This window comes from Magnolia sinica, chromosome 3, assembly GCF_029962835.1.
Source record: "Magnolia sinica isolate HGM2019 chromosome 3, MsV1, whole genome shotgun sequence".
In the NCBI taxonomy this organism is placed as follows: domain Eukaryota; kingdom Viridiplantae; phylum Streptophyta; class Magnoliopsida; order Magnoliales; family Magnoliaceae; genus Magnolia; species Magnolia sinica.
The window spans coordinates 61,728,025-61,751,739 of record NC_080575.1 but is presented as its reverse complement, the minus strand read 5'-3'; the positions used below and the strand labels follow the sequence as shown (position 1 = coordinate 61,751,739).

At 39.3% G+C, this 23,715-nt stretch overlaps 1 protein-coding gene across 3 annotated transcripts in view; it reads right to left on the bottom strand.

Annotated features, from left to right (window-relative positions):
• Positions 1–23,715, bottom strand: part of LOC131239959 (uncharacterized) — a 55,484-nt gene that overhangs the window by 9,716 nt on the left and 22,053 nt on the right. For 2 of the 3 annotated variants that reach the window (XM_058237925.1, XM_058237927.1), the window contains 6 exons: positions 23,285–23,302; positions 8,194–8,368; positions 4,935–5,047; positions 4,728–4,824; positions 3,979–4,198; positions 3,722–3,878 (listed from right to left, as the gene is read on the bottom strand). In XM_058237925.1, the coding sequence (XP_058093908.1) occupies positions 3,722–3,878; positions 3,979–4,198; positions 4,728–4,824; positions 4,935–5,047; positions 8,194–8,368; positions 23,285–23,302 (780 nt within the window). The remainder of the gene's footprint in view (positions 1–3,721; positions 3,879–3,978; positions 4,199–4,727; positions 4,825–4,934; positions 5,048–8,193; positions 8,369–23,284; positions 23,303–23,715) is intronic. The other variant, XM_058237926.1, reaches the window with a different exon arrangement.

Sequence of the window (23,715 nt, the reverse complement as noted above, 5' to 3'; positions counted from 1 at the left end):
AAGCTTATATCCATCAATTTCTCTAATTTTAGACCCTTCCATTTGGTCTCCAAAACACAAGCTATTTTAACTCTCCTTCACTTCATTGTACCCACCAACTTCATACTCTTACCTATCAATGTTCCTATATTCTATGTGCCAAGATGAATCCTATTCTCCTGGACTAGTTTCTTTAGCCGTGCACATCCAAAATGGAGCAGGAACGGTTGCCTGCTTCTAATGCAACTAGATCCAGGAAGAAACTAGTTGCAATAAGATTAAATGTAATGGACTGAACGTTCAAATCACAAAAGAGAAAAGATGAAATGACGGTGAGCAGGCTCAACAGTCTACTAGTCTTATGCTAGAGATCACTACTTCTCCCTCTCCAACACACTAGAGTAGAGAAACAAGAGAACTTGCTCAAAATAATAATAATAATAAAATAAAATTTAAAAATAAAAATAAAAAATCATTGAACTGTGTTTTATTCCATAGGGCCTATGCCTTATGTATAATGAATGCTTACAAGATTTCCTCTTTGAGACAATCTCTAACATAATCTAAGGAATCTAAAAATAGGATCCCTTGCTAGCCAAATTCTCCAAAATAAGAAAACTCTTATGCAAAAAAATATCTATAATGTATTTCCTAACATAGATCTATAAAATAGGAAAGCCCTTAAACAAGACAATCTAATAATGCTTATTTCCTAAAAAAGATATCTTTGAAAAAAGAAAGCACTTAAACAAGAAAAATCTAATAATACTTATTTCCTAGAAAGGAGATATTTTCCTAATATAGGAACATGAAAGAAAGGGAATTAGGAACAAGCTAAAAAAAGCAAAATGGGCATTTTTTTGTACGTGTGGAGTATGCACTTGCAGGATGTGGACTGACTGCATCAACTACTTACACCGAGCATTGTAGCAGCATGTTGTTTCCAAGGGACGCCCTAGCCAACCCTTGCCCATTTCTCACTACACCAGGTTTATGATGCAATGCGTTGCTTATAGCGAACACCCTAGCATGAGTTTAGAATGTCACATTTTTCGGATTCATGATGAAAGTTATGGCATAAGTTTGACACCAACTGCTAACCTGATGCAACCCTCTTTTATTTGAGCTGGGGACTGAGTTGACTGACAATGAACACACAAAACTCCCATAGCCACAATTTAATAGACTATTATATAGGTTGATTACAATCAAATGCTAACTAATAGTCTATTACATAGGTTGATTACAATCAACGAGTTTGCTATAAGATTAACTATGTGTGCTTTTTAAGTATCTAGATGAAAATTCAAACTGCTCGTGAATAAAAAATGGGAATTTTATAAAATAGTGCCTCACTAATGTGGTATTTACATCCCAATACCTTTTTAAATTAAATTTTCATTAAGCTACCTCATTAATCAAGTTATTGTCAACCAGGTACCTTCCATTAGTTTTCTCTAATGTCCTTCTGTTTAAAGTATGATTTTTCAAAACTAACGAAAATGCCAACATAGCCTTTAACCTGCATGTGGATTGCATACAGTGCATTGTGGGCCCACTATGACGTATGTGCTTAATCCATGTCATCCATCCAATTTGCCAAATCATTTTAGGGCACGAGCCCCAAAATAAGGCAAATCCAATTCTCGGGTGGACCACACCACATGAAACAGTGGTGATGAACACCCACCATAAAAATCTTCTTATGGGCTACAAAAGTTTTGGATCAAGCTGATATTTGCATTTTTTTTCCTTCATCAAGGTTTGTGTCTTTATCAATAGGTTGGATGGCAAACAAACATTATGATGGGAATTACGGTGGGCCCTAGGAATTTCTTAATGGTGGACGTTCAATTAGCATTGTTTCCTATGGTATGGTTGAGCTGAGATTTGGATCTGCTTAATTTTTTGGTTCGGATAGCCTATAAACATCTTGGTAGGCTCCAGGAAGGATTCAACGGTAGACGTTTGCACATTCCCACTGTTTAATGGGGTGTGGCCCACATGAGTTTTATATCCGCCTGATATTTAGAATCATGTCCTATTTTTGTCTTGCAAAACTGATGGACAGAGTGAATTTGTGACAGGAATCTGTGGGCTCCACATCATTTTCGAGTACATGAGCTTTCTGTGCCAAGGGCACAGGAAATCCGAGTAAAGCAAAGACCCCAAAGTGGTGCCTTTAACATGGATTGCATATGGTGCTTTGTGGGCCCCACCATGATGTATGTGTTTAATCCACACCGACTATCCATTTTTCCATACCATTTTAGGATGAGCCAAAAAATGAGGAGTCTCAGGTGGACCACACTCGCATGAAATAGTGGTGTTGAACCCCCAGCATTAAAAACTTCTTGTGGGCTACGAACGTTTTGGATCAAGCTGATATTTGTTTTTTTTTTTTTTCCTTCATCCAGGTCTATGTGACCTAATCAACATGTTGGATGGAAAATAAACATTAAGGTGGGCATCAAGGTCGGCCCTAGGAAGCTTTTTATGGTGGTCATTCGATCACCATTGTTTCCCATGGCGTGGTGCACCTGAGATTTGGATCCACCTCATTTTTGGGCTCATGCCCTAAAATGATCTGGAAAAATGGATGGCCTGTGTGGATACATCATGGACCAGTAACCACGTCCCTATCATTATGCAATCAGCCTTTTGAGATTTTTTTTTTTTTTTTTCCTTTCTAGATTTTTTTATAATAACACATATTTACCTGTTTAATTCTTATTAAGTAACCTCATTACTTCGTGGGCATTTTCGTCGGTTTAGAAAAAAATCATTCTTTAGACTAACAACCATCAGAGAAACTAACAGAAGGTAGCCGTTTGACAACAACTTGATTGATGAGGTAGCTTAATGAAAACTTAATTTAAAATGGTACCGGGATATAAATATCATATTAATGAGGGGTACTATTTTGTAAAATTCCCTTTATAAAAAAAAATAAAAATAAAAAACCATCTTAATAGAACTTCCTTTTGTGTGTGTGTAGACTGGAGAGAGAGAGAGAGAGAGAGAGAACCACACGTAAAAATCTATGTTTGCACGCATGCATCTGCATGTGTGTGTGCGTGAGTGCAAATATATTTGTGTATATATAGCCTTTTAATGTCAAAACCATATTAAGACAACTTTCGTTCTCCATCTTTTTGGTGTTTCCATCTTTGATGAAATTTTTTACCACCATTTTAAGGACTGAAACTGTACTAAACTTTAACCCTAAGGTTTTATGTGACATGGCTTTTTGCTAACTAATGATGGGGCTTACATTAGGAATAATTGGTGAAACAAGATTTGCATAGCCAATCACATGCAGCTGGGACAAGGCTATGATGATGACATAATGCTCGATCATGAAATGACATTCTCTTTCCCAGCAATTGTACGGGTGGCCCAACCTTTGGGCTACCTAAGCAACTCCCCTCTAGTAGGGCCTCTTTCATGGGTGGGCCATGTCCAATATCTCCTCTACTAGATAATCCTGATTGGAATGGCGGCTTTCAAATGGGCAATGAACGTCAACGGTCCACAGTTAATGGGGACCCAAAAAGATGGTCACAACTGTCTGATTGGGGCAATATTTGGGGTGTCGTGCATCCACAATGCCACCACTATATGAACAATTTGGATTACCAAAAGATGGCCCTCACATGTACAGTCTACTGGGAAAGGCAAATTGCTAGATAGATTATTGCATATAATTTCTTGCAATAATCAAATAGAAATAGAAACAAACCTCACTAGATGGTGCTTTCAATGCCCTCATATTCATATGCGGCAAGCGTGATCCTGGCTCTGAGGAGGGGATGTAGTCCCTCCTCCAACCAATAGGCACTTTTTTGGTATCCCGTGCTTCAGCGCTGATATCAGGAACAATAGCTCCCTCAAGGTACCTAATATCAACACGATAAAAATTAAATCGTACCAAATATTCATCATCTTAACAAGATTGTGGTAGAGAAAATCAAAGGATATAAATAACCAAACATCAACCTGAAACCAAGATCTTCAGCAGGAAACTGGAGTTGAAGGCTCTTCCCTTCATAAAAAATACTCCTTAGTTTAGCCAGCCTTGTAGATCCAAGAGGGTTGTTTTCATTCAGTAGAGGTTGTGAGACCTGTACACGGCCAATGGCGAAAATTCCTTCCAAGAGTGCCTTCTGTAGTCCAGATGGTAGAATGGAACCGAAACCACTATTAATCACTCGATGTACTGCCAAATCACCATGGAAGAGCATGAACCATGGTATCATGGAGAAATTAGAAGTGTCTGAACAGAAATCTCGCTGAAGAACAGTGTTGAAGGATTTGGTAAATGAGAAGATGTCTACATTGTGGAGCTGATTGAAGTTGTAATGGAACTATATGATCCTCGATCTAAGAATATGTAAGGAATTCTAGGTTCATAGTTTTTGCATGTGGGGCTCATTGTTTTGTGATCCAAACCACTGAAGTGATGGGCCCCATAGCAGATGGACCATGCCCCCAAAAACCTCCCCTAGTGAACAATCACAATCCTTTGCAAATAGACAACTAAGAAAAGAAAACACATCAATGGTCCACATTAAACTGAAAAAAGGTAAGATTGGAGAACTAGGATCATCCAATCCGGGAGATTGTGGGATCCCATCCACAGTGCGACCATTAGATTGTTGGTCTGGGTCAAAAGACAAGGACCCCAGTTGTATAAAGTGAGAAACCAAGGATAATATGCCGCCTGTCTTGTCTCATGAGAATTTTACCTGAGTTTGCAATGGTCGGGTTGAGGCCAAGTGCAGCAGGAACTGACATGGCTGCTTTGAAGTTTTGAACACTTAGTTCTGTATTGAAGACGGCAATCTGGAAACACAATGATGGCAGTCCAAGAGCATATGAGGATGGCAGTCAAAAAGTCTTACACATTCTGCACAACAGATATAGAAAGGCTAATATGGGAAAATAAGTTATACCGGTCGACGCTCCATTTCATAAGTTTGCAAAATGGACGGTGAAGCAATACCCTTCAACAGAAAAGCAATCTTCCAAGCTAGATTATGAGCATCCTGGATGCCAGTATTCATTCCTGCAAATGAGCATCGCTTGTAAAGCCAGCATTTGGAATTTGAAAGCAACAAAATATTACACAACTAGGAAGTGATAACAAATATAGGACAAGTTTTGCGATCATCATCATCCAAGCCTACCCCAACTAATTGGGTTGGCTAAACAAATCATGATCCACCAGTTCACTCTATCATTGGTCATATCCTCAGTTAAACCATGTGCCATCCAACCTTTTCTTACTACCTCCACCAACATCCTCTTGGGCCTTTTGCCCTTTTATAGCCTTCAACTTGAACCAACTCACTCATAACCAGCACAATTCTTGATCTCTGATACATGCATGGCCAAACCATCTAAGTCCACTTTCTGTCATCTTTTTTACCTACTTGGCTACTCCTAAGCTCCCTTTAAATACATTCATTTCTAATCTTATCCTTCCTCATCTTTCCACTCATCCATCTCAACTTCCTCATTTCAGCTACACTCTTCTATGAATGTGTTGTTCTGTTTTCTCATGAATCCTAGCAGAACTGGTTTCAAAATTATTGAATCAATTGTAGGGACTTCTGTGTGTCCAGAGTTTATACTTCCTAAAGTACACTTGGGTTTCCAATTAGTACAAGAGGAGCCATTTAGTGATCCAAGCTGTTGATACGATGGACACACCTTTAAGGCTGTCAACAGAACGGGCCCAGGGTTATCTTCAGCATGGACTTCGAACTCGTCGGGCCAAGCCTAGCCAATATTTTAATTTTGTTTGGCTCGGGCCCAACCCATTGATAGGCCTACTAACCTTTAATGCTCCACGCACCAAAAGTACCCTAGATTAGAAGATCCTACATGCTAAATCTTTGGCCACCTTTTGGTTTGAATGTGAAACATTGTCATCTTTTCTTTGTTAACCGCCAATTTGTTGGATACACGTTGAAGAGTCAGCATTTTCACATTTGGGTGACATTTTATGCATTGACCATCCAGAATTGGCCCGGTCATAACCAGTGTTTTAAATATCGACGATATCAGTCAATATATCCCACGATATATCTTGTATCTCACTTATGTGATATGAAACAAATAGGTAGTGCTGATATATCCCATATATTCGATCCAGTGAGCATTTTCAATTTTCGATCCATGTTTTTGTTGTAAATCACGTTAAACCAGTGTCAAATGGTTACAAATATATGTTCTTCATGTTTTCCACGAAAAATTATGGAGTTGGAACTTAAATTTCAAGATTTGGGGGAGATGGGTCAAGTTGCGGAAAATTGAGAAAACAAAATTTCTCAATTTCTCACAAATTGGTTGCAATCTTTGTATCCAAATACAAATTTAAACATATATGTAACCCGATCTAGTGATTCTTCTTTTGCTTTTGAATGTATTTCTTGTGTTTCCATATATGTCCTCTTACATTTATAAATTATAAGAATAGACTTTGAATATACTTCCATTAGTTCGGTTGGAAAGCACATATATTAGGACCCCATACAAAGGAAACCCCTATTATGTGCACTTTTTTTTTTTTTTGTACCGTTTTGATTTCTAAGTGTGTATTGATGTCTTTTCAACAATCCTTGAAGTTTCATTGAAACATTCAACCAATTTCCCAATGTTCCCATGTTTCCCAACAACAATGATACATTATGCGATACAACCGATATATCCCATGCGATAACCGATATTTATCCATATCCCAAGGGTGCGATACATTACGCGATAACGATATTTAAAACATTGGTCATAACAACAACTTGGATACCTGAACCATGGTGAGTGTACAAATGAAAACCTGAATCTACTATAGAAACTCTCACGCTAAGTATTCCATAACCCCTCTTAGACTTAATTTCCACGTGTTAATGCGACTTCTCTATAGTTACTTACAAGAAGAGGAGAGTAATGAGAATCTTACAGTTCATCTTCATACCCAGTGTAGGCAAACCAGGCAAGGGGGTCAACCAACCACAAATCTTGCTTGCTATCATAAAGTACTCGTCATACAAAATGGATATTTCAAAGATTCTTGATGCATTAGGACCAAAAACATGAATTCAGTCCTATGCAAAAAATACAACATGCACTAACAAGTGGATCAATTTCTATAAAAGCTAAGTAATCAAACAAGGATGGAGGTATCATGTCATGACATGAAACATACAGTTATGTACCTACGTTACCCAAGTATGAGCTCAGGCAGCAAGCATGGCAAGGATTGGGTATGATGGATCCTGGCCATGTTTGGATTGGTAGAATCCTGTTCTTTTTTTCTTTTTCTTTTTTTTTCTTTTTTTTTTTTTGGAAAAGAAATCATTTTCCACAGATGTGATGTTTTCCACCATTCGCAAAAATAAAGCAAGCTATGGAAAATGAATTTCCTTTCCACAATTTTCCTCAAAAAATGGTGATTTCTAATTCCCAACAAAAACTTGATAATCTTCATTTCCACATTTTTTTGAGAGACAACTCTTACTTGACCATTGAGTCATTGACCATTCCACATTTCCATGGAACTCACATTGTGCTAAAACAAACAAGTTTAGTTGGTTTCTTTACCACAGATTTCTATTTCCACAAATTCCCTCAAGTGTGAACTTTTGCTATCCAAATCTACTTTTTGGATTCCACCAATCCAAATAGGACCTACCCCAAATTCACAAAATACAGGTATGACAAGGATTATTTACATAAAACTCATAAGTATAATTGCGTAAAAATAGCTCCCTTATGACATGCACAAGCTGGTCATGCCAATGATGATGATGATGACGACGACATTCACATGTTGGTCTTGTAGCCCAATGGGGAATGTTCTAAGTTCTAGACTACAACCAAGACTTGAGGTTGATCTAAAGTTCGAGTCTCAGTAAAGATCCCTTATCCTTATCTGAATATCCAAGCATCCAACTTCAGTTTTTTATGGATCTGCATGCCATTGATTTTTTACATTATCATGTGCACTTAGAATTTCATCGAAGAAAATTGAAAATATAGAATGGTTATATCGAATATTTGCAAGAAAATGAAGAAAACTAAAACAAAATAAACAGCCTGTGGAGATTGAGCTCATGACTGAATGCAATTGAAATGGAGCATGAATTTACTTCCAGGAAGGCATACTTCAAACACACTTTCCACTGAAGGCATCAGTCTGGGACTGCTTACCAAAACCACCAGCTGGAGGAAAACGATGAGCGGCATCACCTGCAAGTATTACCCGGTTGTCACAGCAAACAAAATTTTCAGCAACTTCTGCATGCATCGCCCATGGTTTTACATCTATAACAGCTATATCCACAAGCTTGTGGCCCACCAAATTGAAGATTAATTCCTCGCATACCTACAGCAGGTGGCACCCATTGGCAATTATGACTGTGAGAGAGCCGCTTGTTCAGAATAGAATAAAAAAAAATTACTGCGCCACATACACACACTCATAATTATATTTGCTGAAGAGAAGCATTAGTGTCAATTATAGGAGAATAGATGGCATGCGCATGTATGTGCATCCAAGTGTTTGGGATTTTATACATATATTAAGCCACATTTATAAGTGTGTGTGTGTGTGTGCTTTGGTGCTTCCTCAAGATAGCATTCTTTTATTTTCATTAGGGTTAATAAAATATCATGAGGGTTTGAGAGGAGAGATTATTCTCTCCACAACCCTTTCTCCAAAGTTCTCCTTTTCTTCTCCTCCCCCTTTTCTTCTACTTTCTTCTCCACCATATGATTAATTACATGGTATAACAGCATTATGATCCCCACCACCTCCCTCCTTGCCCTCCTTTCTTTCCCTTCCTTTCTTTTTTCCTTCCCCTTTCCCTCTACCCCCCATCCCATTCTGTTATACAGGACCTACAAACCAAGAGGAGGATCAGTGGTGGACATGAAGATCAAGGACTGTACTTGTTCAATGCTGGTGACAACTCTAATACGGGCACACTCTACTCTCCTACATAAATGTTGAAGCATGATGATCTGATGGATAAACAGTAAAAATTGTGTGGGGCGATTTAATGAGTGCTCAAAGTACAGTGCAAGACCGTTGCTGTGAGGTTGCAATCAAAACTAACAAGCAATAGAGAAAATTTTTAAGCAGCTAAATAATAAGAATAATTCATTCAATCATAGCCTAGGCAATGCTTAAGTATGGAATTATGTTGATGCCTTCTGTGTCCTAGCTAATGCTGAAGCATGGAGATTATGCCAAATGGACATGAAATGCATTGTTGCCTATGGATTATGGAAAGTTCAATAATTTCATGTGGAATTGTCATCACAACTGTATGTAGATAACAAAAGTATACATTTTGCAAGCTTGGAGAAAGGCATTGAGCAAACACAAGGGATCTGATCTCCTTGTTTTCTGCCCACTTGAAAGGAAGATGACATTTTAGCATGAGAAGTTATTTGATGTGCTGGAAGTGTATAACAGTGCATAGACATGAACACAGCCATTGTACATGCCCAATAGATGTAGTTCAGTACAAACCATCCAAATTGCAGGGACTATTGTGGATCAATCATAACCCAAAAGTCACATAAAACAGATGATCCTTTACTACTGGCACTCTGGCAGCCACTAAAATGGGGAGTTAGAATAAAAACATTGAAAAGTCAATGGTTACATACCACAAACCAATCTCCATTAATTGAATATTAGGGCTATGCAATGAATCTAATTTTGTGGCTGTCAGCAATCTACGATGCGGTTCATGCTTTGGATATTTTGGTTTGACATACATTCATTCCCCATGTAAGTGGCTGTGTGCCTGTGCATAGGTGGGCATACTCTGCCAGAGAATCATTTTTTTAAGTTTTGCTCTGTAGGCTGCTCACACTAGTAGTCAGAATCAGGCACAGTTATAATCCTTCTATATGTAAAATCATCATGATCAATTTCCACTAATGGCATTCAAAACATAAAGACTGCTCAAATTTGACATGCCCAAGGAAATCTGAAATACATAAGCACTCCTTTCTTTCCATCCATAGAGAGAAGTTTGCTGGGGACCTGTTTGGATTCGTGGAATTTTTTATTTTATTTTTTTTTGGAGAAAAATGGTGTTTTTCAGGAAATGCCATTTCTAGAAAACATGACAAATGAAAAGCCATTTCCCTTGACTGTCAACAAGATTTGGGTCCTTACTCATGCCCAGTGGTAGACTCACAACTCACAAGAGTTTCAACACAAGGTCATGGGTTCGAGTACCCAATGTGGTGAAAAACCATTGTGGTGTGAGTATGTGGGTGTGTATGGGGTGTGAGTGCGTGTAAAAAAAATTCTTGAACAATTTTTCTTCATTTCTAAATCTATTGTTTGCAAACAAAAAGGAATTTTTCAGGAAAATTTTACTCAAAAACAGAAGTGATAGATGTGTCCACTGAATGTGGATTATAGCACGTCTCACATTGTCACAAGTGACACATTGGCACATGTGGGGCATTGGCGCGTGTGGAAAGCTTGAAGATGGATGGTGGCCAGTGGAACTGAAATTTGACCAAGTCCTCATGCACCTTGTTCTGCGGGTTGTGCACCATGTTACGCACCACCCTGCCATGTTACGCGCCTATTTTGGAGGAATTGCAGCTTTTAAGTGGAACAGCAGGTCATGTACCCTCTCAAAAAGGGCACGACTTGTCTAGAGTGCTTCAACTGTGGGCAGCTCATGCCCAGTAGGGAGCACGAGGTGTGCTTTAAGAAGCATGTCTTCTCCAGAGAGTGCAATATCCACCAACATTCGAACCGACGGAAAGTTATAATTTGTCCCAACCAGCTTACAACAGGTGGTCAAAACCATAAGTTGAAAAGGGATAACCACCTAACAGCTTCTTAGGCAGAAATAACGAACTTTTGGAGGGAAACTTACTCCCAAAGCCTATAAATATTCTTTTGGGTCCTCATTTGCAACATGCGTACACACCATGGTGTGCTGTAAAGGCCATTACATAAAGGTAACGGTAGCAACCGTTACACGTCACGGGGTCGTAACGGCCGTAACAGCCGTTATGGAAAAAAATGACTTGTAATTGCTGCTAACAGCACATTACATCCCCTATAAAAGCCATAATAGCCCCATAATGGTCTATTATGGAACATATACAGGTTTTGCATACTTTTTAATCAACATTACGGGGCAGATATAGGTTTTTTGGGAGTTTTTTTCAATAAATAAAAAATAAAAAAGAGAGACCGTAACGGCCGTTACGGGGCCGTAACAGCCGTTATACCCAGTATCGTAAAGGTAACGGTGGTGGCCGTTACTACCACCGTTACCCTTACGGAACACCTTAGTACACATGCACTCGACTCTCTCGAGGAATTGTTTCTTGAGGTTCGAGAATTCCTGCTTCCTTCTCCTCACTCAGTGCGATCGAGGCAAGGTAAGCATAAAAAGGGCCAAGGACAATCTTTTTCTCAGTAGACACCTCGTGCACTAGTTTGAATATACTCGAGAGGTCTCAAGCACCTTCTCTAGGGCCCTTCAGGATAGTCCAGTGATCCTAATCAAGTCATCTCCAAAGAGGTCTTGTACCATCCTTGGCTACTTCAAAGAGGACTCGCGCCCCTAAAAGTGCAGTCCATCAGTAGGCTTCACACCTATTCCTTAGGTCAGTCTTGAATTGCCCCAGTGCCAAGGCATTGTGGGTCGCACACCATGGTTCACACCACCCTCTAAGCTAGCCAAGGCCAATCTCTATTAAACCCCATCTGCTAAGGCATTTGGGTTACGCTCCAATTTTCCTAGTCGTGCTCCTACTTAAAGGAGTCGCTCTTCCTGCTTAATATGCAGTTTTAATGCATTCCTTTATCATCTCTGGCATATGAGAATCCTGGCAATAGTAGGATTATTCACACCAGTGTACGCTGCAAGCCTAAATGCTATCTCAAACCGATGCCTCTCAAGATACATCACATGCATCATTTGCAAGTATCCCGACAACCAGCTGCTTATATGAGATGCCTAAATACCAAAGGGTATTGCTAACCTCAGCCTAATCGATGATCTGGATGTTTTGAAGACGAAGGACCATAGATTGGACTTCAATACATCATTTGTATTACGCTACTCTGTACCATGTAACAGATTGGTTCCATCTCTTTTTTACTCTCTAATCAAGGGTTTTTCCCTAGGGAATGCAATCAAGGGCCTGTGCACTGCAAGAACACAACCCGGAATGTATTTTGTTCCCAAATTAACGAAAGCCTCTCGATAGGGCAGATTTGGGTACATATCTTTGCGGTGGAGTTAATAATATCAAACTTATCATATATTAAATGTTTGTAATAAACAAAAATGACGACTCCAATAGGGACTAGAGAAACTTTTGTACAACCCAATGTTGTCAAATGGCATACGCAATCCCGTGCGACCTAGGGGGATTGTGCACGAGGAAAGTGAGGAGCACAGACTGTACAAGTACAATCATGCATTCTGATTTTGAAGTGACCTAAGGACCACTCCATGCACCTTGTTGGTTGTCGCTCTCACCTACAGATTCTCAGGTCCAGAAATTGTGAAGTCCAAGTCGCGTTCCTGAAGGCAGGGCGTGCACTAGTTCTCATTCAAGAGCAAAAAGTGAAAATGAATAAGGGGCTCCAGTATTTATAGACGCAGCTTGGCACCTGAATGGTCGCAGCACTCGTGCTCTGTATTCCGTGTTTTGGAAAATGTCATGTAATAGCCTCCACTCGAACATTGCACACCATGCCAAGGCAGGTCCTACTCTATGCTTCACGTAACACAAATGGTGGGCATCTGCTGGGACAAATTTGACCGAGTCCTTCTCAAGCACTATATTTTGCAGGTCATGCACGATGTTACACACCGCCCTGCCATGTTACGTACTTATTTTACAGGAATTACAGTTTCTAAGTGGAACAACAAATCTGCACCATCTCAAAAAGGAACGCGACCTGTACAGAGTGCTTCAAACCTGAGACTGCTTGCACATCCAACCAATGAGGAGAACAAGGTGCTTTAAGGAGCACATGTGTTTTCAAGAGAGTGCAATATCCACCGACATTCCAACTAAGGGAAATTATGATTTGTCCAACCAAGTTGCAACATGTCAAAACTGTCATTTGAGAGAGAAATAACCGCTCAACCCTTAGACATGAAATAATGAACTTTTTAAGGAAAACCTATCCCCAAAGCCTATAAATACACTTTTAGGTCCTCATTTGTTAACACATACACATTTGACTCTCTCTCTCGCCCAATGTGATCGAGGCAGGGTAAGAATGGAAGTCTGAGGACTCAAATCTTTTCTCAGTAAGTTCCACACAAATGTCTGAATATACGATTACTTGGGAGATCTCACACACCTTCTCCGGGGCCCTTCAGGATAGTCCAGTGCTCCTGACCAGGCCTCCTCCAAAGAGGTCCCATACCATTCCTAGCTACTTCAAAGAGGCTTCAAGCCGCTAAAAGTGCAATTCCAACAGTAGGCTTCACACCTATTCCCTAAGCTAGCTTAAACCAATCTCATATTGCCTCGATGCTAAGGCATTGCAGGTCGTGCATCCCATTGCTCTGGGTCACACACCATGGTTCACACAACCCTCTTAAGATAGCCAAGGCCAGTCTCAGCTACAACCCATTTGCTAAGGCATTGCAGGCCGCACTCCCGCACTCCCTCCTCAATATGCAGTTTTGATGCATTTATTTATAATCTTTGGCATATGAGATTCCTAGCAATAATAGGATAATTCACACTTGTGTATGCAACAAGGCTACATGCTATCTCAAGTTGATGCCTCTTAGGATACATAATACACATCATTTGCTAGTATCCTGATGCCCAGCTGACTATACGAGATTCCTAAATGCCAAAGGCTATTTCTATAACCTCAGCCTAATCGATGATCTGAACACTGAAGGCGAAGGGCCATGGATTAGGACTTTCATGCATCATTTGCATTATGCTACTTTGTATCATATTCTCTGATTTTTTTTTACATTTTAATCAAGGGTTCTTCACCAGGGAATGTAATCAAGGGCTTGTGCTAGACAATAGCCTAGAATGCACTTTGTTCATATTAATGAAAGCCTCTCAGCAAGGCATATTTGGTTGCATAATCTTTGCAGTGGAATTAATAATATCAAACCCTATCATAAATTAGACATTTGATTGCACATGTGGCATGTTGACACGGGTGGCACATTTGGAGCACTTAAAGATGGATGGTGGCACATGTGGGTACTCGAAGATGAGGGTGGCACATGTTGCAATGATGCTTATTGGGGAGTGTGGCACGCTTGACAATGGGTGATTTTACATCTCATGCATGTCACATTGGCACATGTATGGTGCTTTAAGATGGATTGTGGCACATGTAGCACATTGGCACATATTGAGCACTTGAATGGACATTTACACATGGGACATATGAAGGGGGTCAATAGTGAATGTTGCATGTTACGCATTCGCACATGTCGCGCATGTGAAGCACTTAAAGATGAATGACAGCCACGTGGCACATGTGACTCAATCAGTGTTCGAAATATCGGTATCGCACCATGTATCGCACCCTTGGGATACAGATTATCGGTTATCGCACAGGATATATCGTTTGTATTACGTAATTTATCGCACTTTTTGGGAAACATGGGGAAACATTGGGAAAATTTTTGAATTTTTCAATGAAACTTCAAGGATTATTAAAAAAGACCTTAATACACACTTTTAAATCATAAAATCTCAAAAAAGAAGTGTACATAATAGGTTTTCTTTGTAAAGAGTCCTAAGCTATGCGCTGGCTGATTGAACTAATGTAACTATATTCAAATGGAATGCATAACATTAATAAATGTATTAAAACATGTATGAAAACACAATTAATTCATTCAAAAGTAGAAATTGTAAACATAACCATCAATGATGTGACTAGCTGATTTTTGGGGCATGATGGACGTTTAATGCTCACTGTTTCATGTCATGCGGCCCACCTGATCTTAGGATCTGCCTGATTTTTGGTCTCATGCTTTAATATGCTACGGAAAAATGGATGGACATAGTGGATTTCTCACAAATATCATTGTGGGCCCCACCACGAGCCCCAAAGGACCATCCATCTCTAAATAGGTCTTAGCAGGATGTGGATTGCCTACTGATCCGAGGGCCTCACCATAATATATACATTTTATCCACTTTGTCCATCTATTTTTCCAAATAGTTTTATACCATAATCCAGAATATGAGGCAGATTCAAATCTCATGTGGACCACATCGTTGGAAACATGGGCCATATGAAGTTTTTAACAATGCGTCAGTGGAATTTGGATCTGCTTAAATTTTAGGAATTTTTTTTTTTAGTGAGGTACTCAATCACCACTGTTTCTTGTGGTGTGGTCCACCTAAGATTGCAATCTGCTTAATTTTTGGGACCACATCCTAATATAGGCTAATATAGCCTGGAGAAAAGGATAGATATACTACACATCGGTAAGTTGATGTATATGTTTTATCACAGGTTTGTGGGGGCCAGTGTGATGTATATGTTTTATCCATGTCATCCATTCATTTTAACAGATAATTTTAGAGCATGAGCTAAAAAAGTAGGGAGATCTAAGGCTCACGTGGACCACACCATGGGAAGCAGTGAGGATTGAACGGCTATGGTTGAAAATGTCTTGGGGGCCACATAATTTTTGGATCAAGCTAATATTAATGTTTTCTCTTCATCCAAGTTTGTCGGACCTTATGAACAGATTGGATGGCAAATAAACATCATTACGGGACCTAGGAATGTTTCAATGGTGGGCATCATTGTCACCACGGCTTCCCGTGGCGTAGTCCACTTGAGCCTTAGATCTGCCTCCTTTTTAGGCTCATGCCCTAAAATAACTTATCAAAATGGATGGATGGTGTGCATAAAACACATACATCATGGTGGGCCCTACGGAGCGCCCAACAAGACCGTTTATATTTGGCTACCGATTCTGCCTGCGCACGTAGAAAAAGGATGCGGATTAGCACTACAGTTTGTAGAGTTACTCACTACGCTCTTATCGTACTAAGTAAACTCAGTTCGGCCCACCTTGAATGTATGTGGTCTATCCACGCCGTCCATCCATTTTTCCATCTAATTTAAGGGGTTGAGCCCAAAATTGAAGCATATCCAAGGATCAAATGGATCATACCACTGGAAACAGTGGGGATAATGATTTCCACCGTTGAAACCTTTATAGGCCCCTCAATGATGTTTATTTGTCATCCAACCTGTTCATAAGATCATACAGACATGGATTAAGGTGAAAAACAAATATGATATTGATCCAAAATTTCTGTGGCCCCCAATAATGTTTCAACGTTAGACGTTCAATTCAACTCTTTCCTGTGGTGTGGTCCATTTGAACATTGGATATGCCTCATTTTTGGGCTCAATACCTAAATTTATTTGGTAAAATGTATGGACGGAGCAGATAAAGTACATAAATCGTGGTGGCCCTCACAGGGTTTACTCAGTACACTAAGCATAGTGAGTTACTCTACGCAATCCGCTTCCTATAAGTTGAGTAGCAAGACTCGCAACTAAAGTGACATCACCAAGTTCTGTGGGCCCCACCATGATTTATGTATTGTATCTACACCGTCCATCCATTTAGAGAGATCATTTTAGGGCATTATTTTAGGGCATTAGACAATGAATGAGGAAGATCCAGAGCAATAGTGGACCCCACCACAAAAAACAGTGGGGAGAGTGATGCCCACCGTTGAAACTTTCCTAAGGTCCATCATGATGTTAATTTGAGATCTAACCTTTCCAGAAGTTAACAAAGACATGAAATAAGAGAAAAAACAAATATCAGCTTGATCGAAAACTTTTGTAGCCCTCAGAAATCTTTAATGGTGGGCATCACTCTCCCCGCTGTTTTTTTATGGTGGGGTCCACTGGAGCTTTAGATCTGAATCATTCTTTATATCATGCCTTAAAATGATCTCTCCAAATGTATGGACGGTGTGGATACAACCAAGGTGTGCCAAAACGGTTACGTATCGGTCGTATCAGCCGATACGTAACGGTAACGGTGAAGGCCGATACGCGTTTCGGGGTCGTATCAGCCGTTATGGTTTTTTGTGCCCGTATCGGTCGATACGGGCCCGTTACGGGTGTAACGGCCGTTACTACCCCGTAACGGCTAGCCCGTAACGGTCAAAAAACGGTAACTTTTTTTTTGTATTTTAAGCTCTGTTTTTGCTTTTTTTTTTTTAAACTTCTTGCTTCCAAACTGTTTCTCACTCCTTCTACTACTAATTTCAACCAACCTTGGCTGGATATTTGAGGAAAAAACACATTATATTGCAGATTTTGTTGAATCAAAGCTCGGTGGGCCATTTTTCAGAAATTTGTCAAAAATAGGTATTTATACTTTTTTTAATATGTTTTGCTGTTTTAATCATGTCATGTAATGTGTTAATCATAGTAGAACATGTTAATATGTATTTTACAGATTTGGGGTGCCATTTAATATTTTTTTCTAATTATGCATGAATTTTGACCCTTTTTTTAAAATTCGAAAAATCAATTTTTAATGGTTGTTTTGTTGTTTTAATCATGCCATATGATGTGTTAATCATATTAGAACATGTTAATGTGCATTTTACAGATTTGGGGTGCCATTTTATATTTTTTAAATATTTTTTTCTATTTACGCATGAATTTTGCCCCTTTTTTTTTAAAATTCAAAAAATTAATTTTTAATGATTATTTTACTGTTTTAATCATGCCATATGATGTGTTAATCATAGTAGAACATGTTAATGTGCATTTTACAGATTTGGGGTGCCATTTTATATTTTTTAAATATTTTTTTCTATTTACGCATGAATTTTGGCCATTTTTTTTTAAATTCGAAAAATCAATTTTTAATGGTTGTATTGCTGTTTTAATCATGCCATATGATGTGTTAATCATAGTAGAATATGTTAATGTGCAGTTTACAGATTTTGGGTGCCATTTTATATATTTTATATATTTTTTCTATTTACGAATGAATTTTGGCCATTTTTTTAAATTCGAAAAATCAATTTTTAATGGTTGTATTGCTGTTTTAATCATGGCATATGATGTGTTAATCATAGTAGAACATGTTAATGTGCATTTTACAGATTTGGGGTGCCATTTTATATATTTTTTAATATTTTTTTCTATTTACGCATTAATTATGGCCCTTTTTTTTTAAATTCGAAAAATAATTTTTTAACGATTGTTTTACTGTTTTAATCATGCCATGTAATGTGTTAATCATAGTAGAACATGTTAATGTGTATTTTACAGATTTGGGTTGTCATTTTATAATTTTTTTCTATTTTCGAATTAATGACTTTATGTTTTTATTTGCTTATATTGGACAGGTTTTGCCTTGGAGCTTCTTAGGGTTTAGTTAGAATATTACATCATCTTTATTAACATAGGTCATACACTCATACTCATATCTAATTATCTAGTATCTACCTAAACCTAAAGAAATGTCTGGGTCTGGCCAACAACAAGTGATGATATTGGATGGCAACATTGTGAGAGGCTTGGTGGTACTAGGCACCAAATGAAGTGCAAGTATTGTAATAAACTAGTGACTGGTGGAATTACCCGTCTCAAACAACATTTGGCACATCGAAAGGGTCAAGTTGTGCCATGTAGTAGAGTACCGAAAGAGATAATGCTTTTAATGCAAGCTAGTCTGATGAGTCGAAGGGTAAACGTGCTGCTGTACAAAAGAAGAAAGATGATATTTTGGATGCAGCTCGACAGGAAGTGTTTGGTCCTGAATATATGGGCATTCGTGATGAAGATATTATTGATTCTGACGAATATTCAGATCGAGAATTTACTACAGCTAGGAGAGAGAGCTTGCGTCTAGCTTGTGAAGAGGAATAACGTCGCCGCATGTTTGGCACGCATGGGTCAATGCGTGATACAGGGGGGGCAGTGGGAGTGGGAGTGCAACTGGAAGTGCAACTGCTTCTGCAGGGGGGGGTAGGTTTGGTGGGTTACGACGTATGTTTGGGAGCCGACGACAGACATCTTCACGTGATGCCCCTATACGTTTGAATGAAGAAGTAAATGAGCCTGGGAGACTCTCTATTGATCCAATCCTATTTAGGAAAGAATCAACTAAACAAAAGAAGATAAAACAAATGTGGAGTAGAACTTCCGTTGAGAAATTAAGTAAAGCAGCAGCAAAGTTATTTATACATGCCAACATACCTCCTAACACAGCCAATTCTCCATATTGGTAGGTGGTAATTGATGCAGCAGCAGAAGCAGGTGAAGGAATAAAAGCTCCCACGGCTAAGGAGATTAGGGGGAAGTGGACATACAGAGTATGTGGATGTGAAAGCATACGTGGCTACCTTTAAACCTGTATGGCAAGCCAGAGGATGCACAATCATGTGTGATGGTTGGACTGGCCCAACCAGACGCAGCATGATCAACTTCATGGTATACTGCCACTTAGGAACTATATACCACAAGTCAATTGATGCCTCAGAGGCAACAAAAATTCTACTTATATTAATGGATTAATGGATAAAGTTGTGGACGAGATTGGAGAGGAGAATATAGTGCAGATTGTAACAGATAATGAAGCAACATATAAGCTTGCAGGACATATGTTGATGGATAAGAGAAAACATCTTTTTTGGTCACCATGTGTTGCCCATTGTATTGATCTTATATTGGAAGATATTGGGAAGAAGAAGAATGTTAAGGAAATGGTCGAAAGGGCAAGGGAAGTGACGACATTTATTTACAACCATAATCAAGTAGTTGCAATAATGAGAAAGTTCACGAAAGGACGAGAGTTGTTGAGGCCTGCGGCGACTAGATTCGCAACAAATTTTATAACATTAGAGAGTTTATTCCAGCATAGGGAAGAGTTGAGTAGATGATCGCTTCCCGAGAATGGCTCAACACAAAACATGGGAAGAAGACATCAGGGACACCGGTCGAAGTTGCGAATACTATACGGGATAACAAATATTAGAAGAAGGTCAAGGCGATCCTAAAGGTGATGGAGCCACTAATGAGGGTACTCCGTCTTATTGAATCCGATGAAGCACCTATCATGGGCTTCCTATATGATGCCATGGATGAGGCAAAGTTTGCAATTCAACGTGATTGTAGAAGTTGGGAGACTTATTGGAAGATGATCGACAAGAGATGGACAAAACAACTCCATCACGATCTTCATGCAGCAGGTTACTACCTAAATCCTAGGTATAGATATGCCCAATCATTTGTTGCGGATGATGAAGTTCGTGTCGAGCTAAAAAATGTGATAAAGAGATTAGAGCCTGACTTAGACCTGCAAATAAAGGCATTAAATAAATTAGATACATTTGGAAATCGCCTTGGTAGCTTTGGAGATGCTCTTGCACAGCATGCAGTATCTAGATTGCAACCGGCCGAATGGTGGATTAATTTCGGAGAGAGTACGAAGGCTCTCCAAAAAATTGCAGTAAAAGTTTTGAGCCAGACAACATCTTCCTCTAGCTGCGAAAGGAATTGGATTTGTTTTGCGCTCATTCATTCAAAGAATAGGAATAGATTGCAGACTAGAACATTAGATAGACTTGTCTTCATGCACTACAATATAGAACTAAGAATGCGACGACATCATAGGAGCATTACAGCTGCTAATGACGAAGACTACTGTCCAATAAACTTGGACAATATTTATGATGAGGATGACCCACTTCTACCTTGGTTGGAAACAAGGGAAAAGCAAATTGAAGAGGATAGTGAAGAATTGGAAATTGATGATCCAGAAATACGCAGAGCGCAACAAGAGAGTCGTGCAGATGTGTTGGACCCAATAAGAGGGGCACGTTTATGCCACGTACGGATACGGCTCAAAATCAACAAAAGAGTACGAGCAGTGGTAGCGTGACCGTGTCGGATGATGACGATGACCCCCCTGCCCCTGGTGCTGGCACTTCTGGTGTTACTCAGCGCCCTATACAGCCGTCTACAGATCACGATGTCGATGAACATCGACGAGGTGGTACACAAGGTCGGACTTATGAGTGTACCGAGTCACGATACAGCCAGGAGGAGGTGGGTACATCTAATGGTGCACCGGGTCCGGGAGGTCCGGAACATCAGCAGGCTCATGGTCTTGGTTATTATGATGGATATTCTTATGGTCAATTGAATTATGATGGTTATACTGAGCCTGTTCCATCACATTCATGTTGGAGTAGCCCTTTCGATCAATATCCATATGATTATAGATATCCAGATCTAAATCCAAGTTACTCATCACAACAGACGCACTCTCAATCTCAAGATTCTCAACAGCCTGAGTATGGGCACCAGTATGGCTATTCGACGGACACTAGTGGATATCCTTACTCCAGGTCAGAGTCGTTGCCTAGTCAGGATCAGTCATCCTCTAGTTTCGTTGATCTAGTATTTCCTTCTGGCACTGGATATTATGGATATGCAGCACCTACACCTATTGGACAGCCTCAGCCTGATGGTGACGCTGACGATGATGTGGAGGTCGATCAACCACAAAAAAGTAGATTTTCATTTTGGTGGTGACTTGTGATTGTGAGTATATATTTGTGTTAAGGTAAGTATTTGCAGCAGACAGCTCACAACAGTATTATTGCAAGAAGCCATGCACCCACTTGACACTGCCCAACTTGTATTTAAAATAGCTCCCCTGACAACCAATCAAGTAATCCTTAATCAAGTTGCAGGGGAGTATATCAGACACTACTAATTATTATTTTTTAATATTCTTGACTTGAGGATGACAGGTCATAGACAGGAATCATACTATCATAGTCACGTGCACAGGTATGTTCGAGAAATTCCTCAAAAATAATTGCAAACACCTAATGTAAGATATTTTCATTTTACATTCATTCTAATATATCTATCATTGATAGTAGATAGTTAGAAAATTAAATATATGAATTTTGTAGTCAAATTCAGGTTATCTGGTTCATAAATTCATCAGACAGTCCGATACAACTTCTCACCAAAGAGTGGACCGTTACACCACCATAAACATGTTCCAATTTATAAATGAATGCATATTTGGAATGCTTAGAATATTCTGGATTTAATCCATATTTTTTTGGCAAAAAAAAATAATTTTGCACCGTTACGCCCCCGTATCACCGTTACGCCCCCGTATCCGTATCGGTTTTGAAGGACACCATTACGCCAACCGATACCGATACGGGACACCTTGAATACAACACATACATCATGGTGGGGCCCACATAACTTGGTGACGTCACTTCAATAGCGAGTCTCCCTACTCAAACCTGTCAATAGCTAATCCGCGTCCCTAAAAGGTATCCGAGGCCTTTTTTCCCGAAACAAACGAACCCAGAATTCCCTCTTTTCTCTCAAATATACTCCAAATCTCTGATTTTTCACATCATTTGCCAAAATCAAAGGGAATCGATAATTTAAAAAAAAAAAACCTACGAACGGCGCACAGCTTCGATCGATTGGCCCACCAAATGCAACTTTCAATTAGGCAATCTCTTTTACAAGTATCAAACTACACTATTTTGAAACTTTTTTCCTTTTTTTATTATATATTTTTCGATTTTCTAGGGTTGTTCCGATTTTTTCTGATTTTTCGACATTCTCGACCCTTTAATCACGAAGGAAATGTTAAAATCCCCTATAAAAAGCGGTAGAAGTGATAATATCTATTGATATCACATGATATTTTGCGATATCTCACGATATTTTGTAATATACCGCACGATACATAAGATCCTTCGAATTTTTTATATTTCAAGGGCCTTCTAAGGGGTTTCGTATCGCTCGCCATCGATATCGATAATATCGGCCGATAGTATCGATATTACGAACACTGGACTCAATAGAACATGTGGCACATGTGTAGGGCATTTGAAGACAAGGGTGGCATATGTTGCACATGGCACATTGGAGCGTGTGTGTCACGCCCCAAATCCGGAACCCGGGCCCTACTACTTCCAAGTACCGAACTCGGGTCGCAACAGCTTCCTCACCACTAGCCAAACTTGGTGAATGGTTAGCGAACTTCCCGAACGCCAAACCCAGCTCATGGCAGGGGGAGTTTTTTTTTTTTTTTTTTTTTAATAGTTAATCTGATTAAGCGGTTACACATTTTATACATGGTATCAACACATATTCAAGAAACGAACCTGTTCGACATGTACCACATAAGATAGTGCATTAGCTCAACAATAAGGGAGGAGATAACTAAGCCCTCATAGCTACTACACACACCCTGATACTAAACGCATCCTGAAAAAGTGTAAATCACGTACTGAGAGTAAAACACGGCTTATCAGGGCACTCCTGTAAAGACATCCAAAACAACCACAAGCATATTATCAACCAAGCATGTTATCACAGGCGAGTATGTTATCAACCAAGTATGTTATTAAAGTTAGACAATTTATCATGAATCATGTAATCAATTTTAGGTATACTACTCGGACAAACGATCATGAATCATGAGAATAGCCAATCATCATGTACAAGATAATCAAATTCAATATTCCACTATAAAGCATACAATGGAAAATGGATGACAAAGCTGGTATGTGTAGTCGGGATGATAGTATGCGGTATCGCGAGCCGTGGTGTCCATCACAAGGGACTTCTATCCAAATCAGTCGCATGCCTGATTTGGATAGCTAGACTCAATATAGTAA